The 16,134-nt window shown below is 40.6% G+C and overlaps 1 protein-coding gene across 1 annotated transcript; it reads right to left on the bottom strand.

The window, feature by feature from the left end:
* Window positions 1-790: 790 nt before the first annotated feature.
* Window positions 791-15,355, bottom strand: HRH4 (histamine receptor H4; the record flags this gene model as incomplete). The annotated part of the gene is given in 6 exon segments (XM_079717081.1): window positions 791-895; window positions 897-1,280; window positions 1,284-1,598; window positions 6,260-6,322; window positions 6,326-6,423; window positions 15,163-15,355. Coding segments are annotated over 6 exon segments (1,158 nt in total).
* Window positions 15,356-16,134: the final 779 nt, after the last annotated feature.

Genomic DNA, 16,134 nt, shown 5'->3' with positions numbered 1-16,134 from the left:
TTTTGCACCTCTTAGACTTTCTCTTTCTTCCATATTTTCTCACAGAGAAGTTTGAGCTGATGTGGAAGTTGGGAGAAGGGGGCAGGAAGGAACAGGGAAAGCCATCCTTTCAACCCATCACCCTGACATCTGATTGCTGGGGCCTCCAAGATAACTTCATTGAGGACCTTTGAGAGCTGCAGTGACCTCCTTTTTCCTCCCTCATCTCACACTTCCTTCTTTTCTGGGATCAGGAATATAGAGTCTGGAAGTACACATGCTCTCTGCTCTTCTATCTGGGGACCCTCAACCCCTGTCCTGCCAACTCAAACCCTAATTCGCCCGCCCAGTGACCATAACAGTTACCCACACCCAGCAAAGAGGATACAAGAGCTCTTTTTTTCTACTGTATACTTTAGGGAATGATCTTAAAACGTGACGAGTTTTCACCACTATAAAATAAAAAAGGGAAATTCACTTAAGACTGTAGCAAACACTGAACATAGAAAACCAAAACTCTTGAATTTCACAATCAACGTTATTTAAGATCTAAAAGACAAAGAGGAGGTGATGACTAAGAAATATGTAGTGCTTTTGTGGTTATGAGTTTACAAAAATATTACTGTCTATTTCTAATTATGCTGTTGTTATTCACCGGAATAATTTTCCACTGACTTCTAGGTTCCAGGTATTTTTTTTAAGTTTTCAAGTGTTATGATTTTCTGGATTTTTTCAGTAGAGTGGAAAGGGCAAGATGAAAGCCAGATTCATTTAGATGAGAGCAAGACTGAAATTTACATAGGCACAACGATTAAGAGGATGTTGACCGATTGTGTGATGGTATGGACTGCTTTTTCACACAAAATATTTTCAAGAAAACCTTCTGAAAATGCTTGTGACACAGCGAATACAAAAAAAGGATTGTCAAAGGAATTGAACCTCTGAAGCCAAAATGTGAACTCATACACAGCTGTTGCTGACAGACTGAGGTCTGTGGGGGATATTGAACGAATAATTGTGAACAGAGAGTAGGGAGCCCAGCAAGTGGCAAAAACACCTAAGAGAATGGCCAGTGACTTGGCTAATTTCCTGCCTCTGCACAGCTCAAGATGTTCCCTTTGTTGAAGAACTCGGGAATCTGAATGGGAGAGGGAGCCCGTTTTGGAAGCAGTTACACTATTTGGCTGGGCTATCAAGGAAAACAAGACCCTGCTCTTTCTTCTTGGTTTCTCGGAACGAAGGGATGCTGCTGCTTCCTCTGGGTTAGAAAAAGATGTCCTTGAAAACAGTCCACTCCTGAATCAGCATCCATAGCTACTGGAAGAGACAGAAGTGAATCTAGAGTGCCACCTACTGAGATCACCACACTTCCATAGGCTCCAGTAAATATACATGTTGAAATAAGCCATTAACAAGACTGGGATCATGAATTCCAAGAGTACCATGAGGGCAAGGATATACCATTCTGTAAAGAATCCAGGTTCACAATCCCCCTTCCCATTCTTCCAGGCCTCTGAAACTAGAATTATTGGCCCATGCACTAAGAAAACCACTACCCAGATGGCCACAATCAGAACCACAATCTTCAAGATCCCAGTGTGTTGAGCTCTGTAAGATACCTAAAAGAAACCAAATAAGTTATTTTCAATACAATGAGCATATGTTGATTGCACAAAGCATACCATTGGCCCTCAGGAGTTTCAGGGATGTGCAAAGCGGGGATATTCACTGAATTTGGGTAACATGATCTGGGCCAGGGCAGAGGGTTCGATTTCGGTGGACCCTGGGCCAAGATGTAAACTTTCTTAGCAGTTCAAGGTTAAACCTCTGACACTATAGAAAATGTCAAGGTCAATATCTAAAATAAGAATGCAGTTTTCCTAGTCCACAGACACTAACCTGAACTGTTAACTGAAACTAAATGCCCATTTTCATGGTGTTATTTTTGGGGGGTGGGGGGGCGGTACGCGGGCCTCTCACTGTTGTGGCCTCTCCCGTTGCAGAGCACAGGCTCCGGACGCACAGGCCCAGCGGCCATGGTTCACGGGCCCAGCCGCTCCGCGGCATGTGGGATCCTCCCGGACCGGGGCACGAACCCACATCCCCTGCATCAGCAGGCAGACTCTCAACCACTGTGCCACCAGGGAAGCCTTTTCACGGTGTTTTTAACTTGCCAGCTGGATCATGAGCAGCAATTTTTTTTAATGAATTGGAATAATCAGTGGCAGAATGTGTCACACATCATAAAGATATGTATTGTTTGATGAAACTTTTGCTTTGGGACTATAGATGTACATAGAGAAAGAGAAATGTGTGTACTGAATCACAGTGTAAAATGCATTTATCACTGAAGTCACAGTCAGAGAAGTTTAAAAGACACTGGCTTTTCTAAATCCAGTATTTAGGGAGAATCTACTCTGCAGTTTATGCTGAGCCTTCAAGATGGGGTCAAAAAGAGAACTCTTATGTTACTCCCACAAGATGACACACAAAAAGAAGGTTTAAACCAGCTGTGGGGAGATACTACAGTGTTACCGAGCGTGACCAAATCATTTCTTTCTACAGACGTATCTACCCGACAAAAATGGTGCCAAAGCAGTGGTGGTCAGCCACTGGAGAGACATGACTGTGGTGAGTGCCACGGTCTTTTTATAGGGGTGAAGAATGTTCTAAGACCACTTGGTCACAAGGACAGGCTTCTGTAAGGGAAAATGAGATTCCATGAGGGAGGATTGCTCTTGGATCACAAGACCCATGACTTTTGATTGATTCTGAAATCTTCTATAAGAAATCTAAAATACCAACCACACTGTATGAGGGATAAACGTATGACCCAAGACTTTCTTAAGGGGACCTAAGCACACAACCTCTCTGGACACCTTTTAGATCAGTAAGATTCCTTCCAGCCCAAATATTCCATGTTTTTCTGCCTTTTGCACTCAAGGGAAAGGAAATGATTTACCCATGAAGTTGGAACACACTTCCCTTTCACCATCTCTCAAGTGCTATTTTCTCTGTGAGTTTTCAAGTCTTGTTCTAAAGTGGTTTCTCATTTTTATTAAAGGGGTGTAACAATGCCCAGCACTGTCTTTCTTTGATGGATTGTACATGCTGGGAAGGGCTCACCAATTGGCTAGAGGTAAAAGGAGGCTGGTTTAAAAAAAAAAAAGTTATTTTTAAAAACTGCAGGGAAGTGGGGTTTTCTTTTTCTTTTTTTTTTCTTTTTCCAAATTACTGGTATTTCTGAGGCTAAGCTAAAATGCATATGGTGCTGACCACAAGCTCCCATGTACAATACATTTTTTTGCCTTCTGCTTCTCATACCACTAATTAATACTTGCACTAAATCTAATGATTATGAAGATGGTAACAATACCCAGATGGTCATAAAACTGCATTTAGTTTTTTAATTGCTCTGTTCAGCCTTTGTAATCATATGATACAATATGCTGGAAAGTAATCTCTTTTCTATTATGCACAAGGTCAAATGGGATAATGGACATCCAAGGGAATTGAGAAGATGATGCCAATCTCTTCATCTCTGGGTAGCATTTTTAACAAATAACAGTTCAAGCATTGCTTAAATCCAGGCCCATGCCTCCCTGAAATTCATGAGTGGCCCACTTCTCACCCACTACAGAATATGTCCATTATTCAGGATGTTGTCTCTTACCCTGCTTCATTCCCCACCCCAGTAAGATATCCAAACATTCTGTCAGTCCAGTTCTTTTGTGAGGCAGAGCAACCCCTGGAACTTGCTGGTGTTAATAATGGGATGGGATTGCAGAGCTGTTCTAAGTGCCTGTCATGCACTGCCATCTGCATCGAGCCTTCCTTCCCCAAACTATTGTCAGATTTCTATTTCCCAAGCCCAGCCTGCCGCCTTCTCCTATTACACTGTCTCCTCTACTTTTAGCTACAGCAAGAGCTCAATTCCGCATGATCGCTTCCTATGAGCTCCTGTGGTCTTTAAAGGCTTCCTTCTGGCTTCATACAGCTGTGTTGGAACTCAGCCAGCAGAGGTGCGAGTGCTGCCTGAGCACCCCCGTGAGCATTCATACACTCATGCATGGAGCACTTTTTACACTTGACTCTGTGCTGGGTACCAGGGACCCGGATCCAGCTGACCTGGCCCTCACCAAATTTACAGCCTCCATTGCCAGGGGAATTTCTCAGGGCAAGACCAAGAAACAAGCCCACCCATTTTCTCTCTGGACATCACCCCTCAACTCTCTGTAACTTCTAAGCCCTTTTTCTAACTGGGCAAGCCATCCCTTACCCTAACACAAAGCTGAGGTTGACTCAGGAGCTTGGAAGTTCAGTGAAGAAATGTCCCAGTGAACACTAACTAGGAACACTCAGTGAAGATTAAAAAGAAAACCCAGAAAGAAAGGAAAATTTTAAAGTACAAATTAAAGATTTAGTTAAAGGAAGATCATTAATTAGAGCACTGCTTTTCAAACATTTTGACTGTGACCTAAAGTAAGAAATTCATTTTATACCCTAATGAAGTATACAAAAGTATTCATAAAACAATACTTACCTTTATTATGTACAAGGTACTCTGATATTTTATACTCTAACTTGTTAAGTTCTATTGTACTTCTTTACATATTTTTTCATTCTATGAAAAAGTGACATAATAACCCACTGAACTGATTTCATGACTCAATAATGGATTACTATCAGTTTGAAAAATCTGAGATTATAGGCTTCTGGATTGCTAATCCAAACTGATCTGTACTCTCTCCAGAGTTCGTCCAGTACAAACTGCAGTGGACTCTGGTGGCAACAAAGTACTCAATGTCAAGTGTCTGGCTGTCCCACCACATCCATTCTCTACTTCTTCCTGGCCATATGGCAGCTCAGCTAGAGGCCACACTTCCCAGCTTCCCTTGCAGTAAGGTAAGACCACATGACAAAATTTCACCAGTGAAAGGTGAGTGGAAATGATTGTGTGATTCTGCACTACTTGGTTAAAAGAAAATCCCTTACCCTGGACTTCTGCCTTTTGCCCTTCCTTTCTAGAACCTGGAGTGACAACAACATGACTTGGAGTGTGCAGAGGAGGTTAATGACTTAGGGTGGGTGGGGGTCAGCAAACCACTGTCCATGGAGCAAGTGTGGCCCACCACCTGTTTGGATAATAAAGTTTTATTTGAGCAGTAGCAACAGACACCATAGGTCCCTGCTCTAGAGGGTACAGAGCCTGGGTCCCTGGGTGAGTTCCTGGAGCAGAGCCTTCCCATCTGCCTGAACTGTTCTATGAGAGAAAAGTTACCTTCTGTCTTGTTTGGTCTCAGCATTTTGGAGTCTCTTCATTACAGCAGTTTATCCTTGCCTTGTCCAGTGCACCCTCCCGATCCTGTCTGCCTCCATGCTGCACACCTCTCCCAGGACAGAACTGTCACTGTCCTCTCAATGCCTCTAGCACCACACTTAGTCCCTTTGTTTATGGATCTGTCTCCACATTAGACTGTTATGCTCCTCAAAAAGAAAGACTGGAGATTCAGTTTTGTGTCCTTAGCAAAATCCCTGTCACACAGTCGTTTCCCACACATTTGGGTCCCTGGGACTCAGGAGTGAAGGAAGTTTCCCATTTAGGTCTCAAAGACTTCAGATCACCGTCCATGTTTCTGTGGCCTCTTCCCATCCCTCATCCTTATTAACATCAACCTTATTCTCTCCTTTATTCTATTGCTGATAAATTTAGCTTAAGAACTGTCACGAACTAGTTGATGAGACTGTTCTAAATCTTGGGTAAGTTCAGACTTTCTTGGCATGGGTCCTAAACTGGCACTGCTTAGTTTCTGGTTAGTGCCACTGTATAACCTATAGCTTCCCTGTATACTGTCTTTTCCTTTGGTCATTCAAAATTAATTTTCTCATGACATTCAGAAGTCTGGGAGTCTTTCTAATCACCCACCAAGTTCCATCCTGAAGAAAACATTCAGGTCTCAAGTTGTCTAAGGAGTTGAACAGATAACCTACTGTGAGACTCATGCATATCCAATCTACTACGGACTCGATTTACCACTTCTCACAACTTGCCTTGGATTTTGGTGGACACCTTCCCATTTTAGTGGTACATAAGGGGGTGACCTAACCAAATCACACAGAAAATGTTCACTAAGCACCAATGAAAACTTAGTGCTAGATAACAAAAGGGTAACAGGCTTCTCTAAGTTTTGCCAATTAAACAAAATTTTTTTTTGCTTGGGGACCCAAAATTTACAAGTATATAGTCTTCTAAGGAGGATAAATTAATATTTTGACTTACAGCTTTTGAGACTGACTGGTATTGATCAAAGCTGATGAGTACAATGTTATACACAGATGTTGTTCACAAAAGATAGTCAATAGTGAGCCAAAATGCACAGATGTTATCTTCAAACTTCCAGTCGAACAGCCTGTGAGGGATGTACAAAGGAATGGAGATCACACCTGTACAGGGAAAAAATGAGGGTAAAGAAAAATAGTACATATCAATGAATATGAAGAGACATAGGAACACAACACAATGAACTATCTGAACTGACCAAAAAGAGCTTGATTATAATTTAGAAATTCATGGTATTTCATCAACAAACTCAGTACTGATCTCATAAACATTATTTAAATACCATTTTAAAAATAGCTGTCACAAACATCGTACCTTCAATGGCTTCTTATTACTTTCCAAACTAAGTTCAGGTCCCAACATGTATTTCCAGCCATATACAGCACACATCATCTTTGTGTTCATGATCCAGCCCAAACAGGATGGGCCACCCTTCCCCCAAACACATCTCACATTGTCACATCTGTTTGCCTTTGCCAACAACATTCTTTCTTCCTAGAATATCCTCCTGTCTTCTATGGAGAAGTCTATTTAATTCCTTCTAATTCTTCACTTAGTTTAAAAAGTGACATCCTCCTTATCATCTTTCCTGGAACTTCCTGGGTAGAAGTGACCCCTCTGTCACCTGCCCTCTCCTGGCACTTCACTCATCTCTCCCCCTCTCATGTACAAATATATCCTACTTTATATTGTTGTCATATGTTAACTTGTTTCTCCTGAGGACTGGGACTGTGTGGGAAGTCGATCTTTGTATTTTTCACAACATCCAGAGTTGACCAATGGCTCGCACATTTAACTCAAGGAAATTAATAACAGCTAATAGGTATTGTGCAATTACCAGATGCCGGACATTGTGCTATGTATATTACATATATCATCTCATTTAACTTTCATAGAAACTTTGTGAGGTAGGCACCATGCTGAGTTAGCAGATAAGGAATCTGAAGTTCAAAAAGGAGACATAATTAGCCCAAGTAAGGGAAAAATTGGATTTGAAACCAAGCAATGTGATTTCATAACCCCTGACTTTAACTGCTACCCTTCAGCAAATGAACAAATACCTGAGTGATTCAACTCAGCACAGAAACTGCTTTATTGTGGAAAATGACTGAACTGGGTTCCTTTTCCTTTAGCCTTATAGGGGTTTTCAGTTGTATTGACATTTCAGACAGGTGGTCTACTCACTAAGAAAATAATCTATTAAGTGGAAGCTCAGTTGAAATCTTATTTTGTTGGATATCTTCATATTTTATGAAGGCACTTGGCAGGAATTCCCATTTTCCATATGAGAACCAAGTTAGCCTATCATGAAGAACAATAGTAAAGATAAAAGAAAAGGAAAGGGAAGATTTAAGGAAACCCTGCATTCTCACAAAACAAGATGACATGAGCACCCCAATGTTCATTGCAGCACTATTTACAATAGCCAGATCATGGAAGCAACCTAAATGCCCATCAACAGACGAATGGATAAAGAAGATGTGGTACATATATACAATGGAATATTACTCAGCCATAAAAAGGAATGAAATTGGGTCATTTGTAGAGATGTGGATGCACCGAGACTGCCATACAAAGTGAAGTAAATCAGAAAGAGAAAATCAAATATCGTATATTAATGCATATATATGGAATCTAGAAAAATGGTACAGATGAACTGGTTTGCAAGGCAGAAATAGAGACACAGATGTAGAGAACAAACGTATGAACACCAAGGGGGGAAAGTGGGGCAGGGGTGCTTGTGGTGGGATGAATTGGGAGATTGGGATTGACATATATACACTAAATATGTATAAAATAGATAACCAATAAGAACCTGCTGTATAATAAATAAATAAATAAAATAAAAAAATTTTAGTGTATATTTTAAAGATAATTATTGTAAAAAAAAAAAGACATGACACCATGAAAATCTTAGAAGAAAACATAGGCAAAACATTCTCTGACATAAATCATACCAATCGTTTTTCTTAGGTCAGTCTCCCAAGGCAATAGAAATAAAAGCAAAAATAAACAAATGGAACCTAATCAAACTTATGAGCTGCTGTACAGCAATGAAACCATACACAAAATGAAAAGACAGCCTACAGACTGGGAAAAGATATTTGCAAATGATGTGACCGACACGGGCTCAATTTCCAAAATATACAAACAGCTCATACAACTCAATAACAAAAAAAACACAACCCAATCAAAAATGGACAGAAGACCTAAATAGACATTTCTCCAAAGAAGACATAGAGATGGCCAACAGGTACATGAAAGGATGCTCAACATTGCTAATTATTAGAGAAATGCAAATCAAAACAACAATGAGGTACTACCTCACACCAGTCAGAATGACCATCATTAAAAAGTCTACAAATAACAAATACTGGAGAGGGTATGGAGAAAAGAGAACCCGCTTACACTGTTGGTGGGAATGTAATTGGTACAGCCACTATGGAAAACAGTATGGAGGTTCCTCAAAAAACTTAAAATAGAGTTGCCATATGATCCTGCAATCCCAATCCTGGGCATATATCCAGACAAAACTATAATTCGAAAAGATACATGCACCCAATACCCATTGAAGCACTATTTACAATAGGCAAGCGAGGGAAACAACCTAAAAAATAGATGACACGAGGATATAAAGGTGTTGTTTTAGAACCAGTGTAAGGAAGTGCAGAACTTAGTGTCCTGTACCTAGATTTACATACAAATATGAGAGACAAGACACCATCGAGAAGAAGAGTTGTATGGTCAGTTCTTACCTGTAGTTCAAATTGCCTGCTTGTTTTACATTTTAACTGTATGTGTATGTATTTATATGTGTGTGTGTATATATATCTTTTAGGATTCTAAACATTTCTGGCATATTTTATTTCTTTAATTGAAGTATAGTTGATTTACAGTATTGTGTTAGTTTCAGGTGTACACCATAGTAATTCAGTGTTTTCGAAGATTATATTCCATTATAGGTTATTACAAGATAATGGGTGTAATTCTTTAAGCTTCCTTATGGTGCCTTCCATCTCAAAGGGGCGTGTGTGTGTGTGTGTATGTGCACCCGTGGTATCTCAGGATCACCTGAGATAAATCAAAGTATCTTCAAAACAGAGAAATTTATTATATTTTGGCCCGGAGTTGTGGCTTCCAATGTTCCCGACAGGAGCATTTTCCACATACACACTCATTTCCTCTCCTGGATGAGAAAGAAGAGCGGGATGCCACCAATCATTTGCATTACAGATGCCATTGCCTATTTATTGATAATGTTTTGCACAAACTTTCTGAATTAGATAAAAGAGAAAGGTGTGTTCAAAACCTCTGGAGCTGCTTGAAATAACAGTTAATTGAAAACAGGCTCAAGTCTATTCCTTTTGTTTTAATGAAACCCTGCTGTCACCTTGAGTTCTTTGGGATGGTTTAATACAAACGTCACGCTCAGTTCCTCTGTCTTGTTGAGTGGTTTTGCGGCTCCTTCCAAAGGAGTTTCAGAACCTGAAACCATGAACCTGAAATACATCTGTGATATACCCACTCCTAGGTGTTTCCATAACTTCCACTCTGGAGTCATGCTTCTGGGTCAAATAGACTTGATAAGAAAAACTAATAGCCAGGTCCTTAAAAAGAGCCATAAGTCTTTGGCATGACCAATTGTGGCGGCGGGAAGGTAGGGGAGTGAGGGAAAACAAACTATATTAAAAGAAGATGGTGAAGCAAATAAAAAGGAAGTGAAGGAACCAGGGGGAGGAGAGAAGAAACCCTCTACTATTCCCTCCACCCCTAGCTCACTCTGCTCCACCCTATCTGGCGTCAAATACACTGTACACACACCCTCAGATTCTTGCATGGGTTTCCTGGGCATGAACCACTCTTCCCTCAGAGGCTCCTTTTGTTTACTCCAATGCATCTTCCTCAGTGAGCCCTACCCCTGAGGTTTACATTGCAACCTCTACCTCTAACACATTTCCTCCCTGCTATTATGTTTTTCTCAGTAGCAATGATCGACCTCTAATGCTATGTAGTTTTATTTACTTATTTATACTGTTTACTTTCCTCTCCCCGCCCCTGCTCCCAGGAAAAATACAAGCACCACGAGGGTAAGGATTTTTGTCTGTTTTTTCACTGATATATCCCCAACACCTAAATGGGTACCTGGTTCAAAATAAATCAGTATGGGATGAATGAACAGACGAGGATGGGAAAGCCCAGTTTGCGTAAAAATTGTCACCAGTCCAGTATCACCCCTTCTTTCTGAAGCCAGTTAAGAAGCTGCATCTTCCATGAGAAAATGATAATCTAAAGGTCAGGGGAGGGACTTCCCTTGTGGTCCAGTGGTTAAGACTCCATGCTTCCACTGCAGGGGGCGAGGGTTTGATCCCTGGTGGGGGAACTAAAATCCCACATGCCATGCCAAGTGGCACAGTCAAAAAAAAAAAGTGGGGGGGGGGGAGCTAAAAGCCCCAATGAATTCTTTGGGCCAACAGAGGAGTGTGTAGATAACAGTGATTGTATAGAGGGTATTATGGACTAAATGTTTGTGTCCCCCCCCACCAAAAGTCATATGTTGAAACCCAAACCCCAGGGTGATAGGACCTATAAGGAGGTAATTAAAGTTAAATTAGGTCATAAGGGTAGAGCCCTAATCCAACAGGATTAGTGTCCTTATAAGAAGAAACACCAGAGAGCTCACTTGCTAGCTCTGTCTCCAGGCCATATGAGGGTGAAGCAAGAAGGCAGCCATCTACAACCCAGGGAGAGAGCCCTCACCAGGAACCAAATCAGCTGGCACCTAGATCTGGGATTTCCCAGGCTCCAGAGCTGTGAGAAAGTAAATTGCTGTTAAGTCACCCAGACTGTGATTATTTTGTTGGGGCAGCCCAAGCTGACTAACACAGAGGGAAAGAGAAGAGTCCTGAAACAAGGCATGAAGGTACAGGCATACTTCATTGTATTGTGCTTCACTTTATTGCACTTCATGGATATTGCATATTTTACAAATTGAAGGTTCGTGGCAACCCTGCATCGAGCAAAGTCTATCGGCACTATTTTTTCCAACAGCATTTCCTTACTTTGTGTCTCTGTGTCACATTTGGTAATTCTCACAATATTTTTAATTTTTTTATTATTATATTTGTTATGGTGATCTTTGATGTTACTATTTTAATTGTTTTGGAGCTCCACGAACTGTGCCCATGTAAGATGGTGAACTTAATAAGTGTCATGTATGTTCTGACTGCTCCACCACCCTGCCATTTCCCAGTCTCTGTCCTCTCCTCAGGTTTCACTATTCCCTGAGAAACAACAATATTGAAATTAAGCCAATTAATAACCCTAAAATGACCTCTAAGTATTCAAGTGAAAGGAAGAGTCAATGGATGCGGCAATTGTCACTGTTGTCTTATTTTAAGAAATTGCCACCAGGCACCCCAGCTTTCAGCAGCCACCACCCTGATCAGTCAGCATACATCACCATCGAGGCAAGACCTTCCATGAGCAAAAAGATTATGATCCAATGAAGGCTCAGATGCTCGTTAGCATTTTCTAGCAATAGAGTATTTTTTAATTAAGGTATGTACATTGTTTTTTTAGACATAATGCTTTTGCACACTTAGTAGACTATACCTATACCTTTTATATGCATTGGGAAACCAACAAATTCATGTGACTCTACTTTGATACTTGTTTTATTGCAGTAGTCTGGAACAGGACCCACAGTACCTCTGAGTTATGCCTGTACTAAAGATAAACTTTGCCATCCTGAAAATGTGGTTCAGGCTCTGTCATCAGCAACCACCTTTTGCCCTTGAAGATCCTGTCTGGATCATCCATCACATGCTTATGTAGGCCATACATGCCCACACAAATGTAGATGTGAAAAAGGTACCCACAGATGGAAACATCAGTTATGTGATACCAATTTTATAGATATCAATAAAGATATAAGTAGTATTTTTTTCTGGAATAGTGTATAGATGACATATATCAGTGTAGCTAGTACTGGAATTTTCCCTCAATAAGTCTTTGCTTTTCAACTACATTCAGCCTGGGAAGCTTCTCAGGTGCCACAAATTTAAATTCTCAACAGGAGGGCAGTTCAGAAACCTGTGAAAAGAGGACATTCAGCCAGAAAGCCCACCATACCGAGCCCATGTTATGCTCTCATCTGCACTGGCATTGCCATATGGTTCTGGAGCTCTGGGTCTCATGACCCCTAATATTAAGAATTGCTATCTTGTAGCTACAGAAAATCTCTCACAAGTTCTGCCCTGGTCCACTGCTACCACCATGAGGTCCGACAGGCTCAGAGCTGAAAGATACACTTTTGACCATGGCAAAGGAGAAAGAAGAGCGTTGACACAAAACTCAAATCTTGTTACAAAATGCTCTCAGAGACTGCTAAGTCTTGTGCTGTCATGGTGAATATTGTGTTAGAAAGTGGACCTCTGGATGAAGCTGGCAGGGGTCAGGGGAAACATGAAGGATGAGACCGGCAGATTAAGAGAGATTCTGGCCTGTGTCCAGTCACTCTCATCTGGAGCAAAGCCATTTCTCTTCCCATCCACCTACAGATGGAGGGAGGCCACCAGGACTGCTGAATCATCACATCTGCAGGGACATTTCTCAAAGACAAACCACATCTTTATGTTGTGGTGCTCAAGCCCACGATGGTGGGGCTGCCATGATGCTGACATTGGGCCTTACACAGAGGCACTCTGTTCTTGTCTAGAACCATCTTCATTCGAAAGTTTCAGGCCTCAGGCTCTCTCAGTTGGATATAGTTTTACCCCATCCCTCCTGACCACCAGGTATTCAGGGCCTCACTCCCTTTGGGGTAGTCAAAATACATTTTCCACTTTAAGCGCTGAGTGTCACCTAAAAGTTGTACAGTTCTGTGAAGAAGGAGGAGAGGGATACATATATTTATAATAGAATATTCTCTGTTCACATAAATACACTCGTGTATTTATCTGTGTTTATGTGAGCATAGAGAATGATGTGGAGGGACCTACATCAAGTTGTTAATGTTGGTTACCTGGAGGGGCAGAACTGAGGAGAGAAATGGGGAGATTGTTGCATTTTTTAATACTTCTATATTGGCTACCCACTTTTTTCTGTGACCCTATAATTTCTATACCAGAATTCCTAAGTCAATCTCTCCAACTAGAAGTTTCCTCCAAAACTTTTATCATTGCAATATCAGAAGCAGAAGCTGCTTTCACAAATGCTCCCTAATTCTGTGAATAGTGTCATACTCTTGCCCCCAGAACTCAGTCTTCAACACATCTTCTTCTTTCTCCTGCCTGACCCCGCCTTGCAGCTCTGCTTCCCAAACTTCTTGTCCACCCTCACCCTCACTCAGAGCCTCACTGCTGATTTCTGCCAAGGTTACTGCAGGATTCTCTCTGAAATGAAGCTGCCCTCTGCTCCAGCTTCTCCCACCGGCTACGTCTCTTCTGATGCCTCTGAGGTAAAGCTTCAACCCATTCAATCATTCACTTAAATCTCACATTGCCTGCTGAATAAACTCCAATCCAGACTCACACTAGTAGTCAAGGGCCTTCACTATATAGATTCCAACTACTACAACCTCACCCTCAGCTGTTCTCATACAGCCCATTTGCACACTAGCCAGCCTGGAGCTCACACTTAGGAAGGTATACACGATGATTTTCAACCAGCATATCGTTGCTGATTCTTGGAATACTCTCTCCTCTCCATCTCTGCCTATGGAAATTCTACCCATCCTTTAAAGTTCATTTCAGAGGCCACTACCCACTAACCAAATGTGTTTTCTCCCTCCTCTGAGTGCCCGCAGCACTGGGTGGGTCTTCATGGGTTCTCATATCAACATGTCCTGTTATAGTCATTTCTGAACTTCTCTTATCTACTCTACTGTATTGAAACCTTATTAAAGAAAGAGATTAACCTAGTCTTCTCGATACCTCCTCATTATCTAACTGTACCTGGTACCTAACAGTACTTACAAGGTAGGTACTCTACTAACATTTGTGTACTTGGTTTGAGTTGACATTTATCTTCAGAGAGATCAAGAGTGAAAAGACTAACATTTATTGGGCAGTCACTGTGTTCCAGGCAATAAACTAAGTATTCTATGAGTTTTGTTTCATTTTAATATAAATGCAAGCGTTTATATAGCTTCACACAATAACAGATTAAATTACACTAGAAGGTCCTATAAAACCATATCATCAGTTGACACTTCTGCATATTCACTCATTATGATAAGCATTGTTAAAAAAATGATCATCAGGCAGTAAGAAATTATATAGTGCATGTTTTCAAAGAAAGATTACTTTGATTTCAGTGATCTCTTACAATTATTAACACTGTGGTTCCATATTATATGCAAGGGAGTTTAGTGTTGGGTGTACTTTACAACATTCTATGCCATATTATAAGATAATATTATTAACTATACTATGTAATTGACCTGAACATCCTATTTTCTGATTTTGCTGATTACCAGCATATACATTATTTCCTATTACTCCAACACTGTGATATTAAAGAAACTATGCTTACTTAAAAAGGAATACTTATAAACCTAAACATACAAGGAAAATAGGTCCAAAAACAAATAACTCTTAGACTAAAGCAATACTGGACTTATTCTTATTCCATTAAAAGAAACAGTTTTCAGATGAAAATTCCCCTGCAAACCTGATTTACATATATATAACATGCCCATACAGTGCCGTATAGCCTCCCCTGAGTTTCAATCCTTAAACTTTTTGTTTTAATAATCCCTTGAAATGAAAAAGCTTATTTTAAGGTTTCAGAAATGAATTATAATTGAAACAGATTATCTTAAATAAAGATATGTAACTTACCAACAAAGAAGTCAGAAATGGCCAAGTTAAGGAAAAAGTAATTACTCCGACGTCTAAGGTTTTTGTCCACCACGAAAGCTAAAATGACCACAGCATTTCCTACCATTATAGCAAAAGCTAATAAGCTCATTAAAAATGCTAAAGCAATGCTAGTTTCTGATGGTAAATCAGTTGTGTCATTAGTAGCTGGCATCACATCAAATGATGAAGAAAGTAATACAGCAAACTAAGCTGGAAAGACAATTCTGACAAGTGTGTTTTCCAATCGAATACCTAAAATATATAGTCTCCTACTCATAACAACAGTTTTTAGAATCTAATGCTGATTTTATAGTACTTCCTGATTCTTGATAAAGCAAACTTGTGTTAACAGTTTCCCTTTAACTGACACTGAGAAAGTATTTCCAAAAGACAGTGAAATGTTTTATCTTAAACATTTTGATGTGACTCATCCATCTCCCATCAATAGAGCAATATTATATAATATATATAAAATATAATTGATACACTATACAGGTAAGGAATTGGGCTCAAATGAGAAGATACAGATCCAGTTAAATATTCCCGTTTGACCAAGATAGAATATCAGGGGCTGAATTCACCATCCCATCTGAAACAACGAAAAAACTGTACAAAATATATGCAACCATGGTTTTTGAGGCATGGACATCAGGCAATGAAGGACAGTGATCCCTGAGAAGGGGAGAAAATGAGGTGAGCCCTGCAGTTGCCCCAGCTCACTGTCTTGAGAGAGTTTCCAGGGCACAGAGCAGAGAGGGGCATCCAGGGGGAGCCCAGTAGATTCCCTGAGATGAGGAGGTAGAACTGAGAGTCGGGCAGTACCAGACAGAACTCTGTGCTTCAGAGCTGCAAAGGGCCCTTCTCAAGTATTTACCAGGGTACTGACCAGCACAGTATGTGGGGAAATGTTCTCAGACAGGAAGAAGAACCACTCAAAAAGATTAGAAGAAA

This window comes from Hyperoodon ampullatus (genome assembly GCF_949752795.1).
Source record: "Hyperoodon ampullatus genome assembly, chromosome: 13".
Classification (NCBI taxonomy): Eukaryota; Metazoa; Chordata; class Mammalia; order Artiodactyla; family Ziphiidae; genus Hyperoodon; species Hyperoodon ampullatus.
Note: the sequence above shows the minus strand (reverse complement) of the source record. Positions and strands in the feature narration are given on the sequence as shown.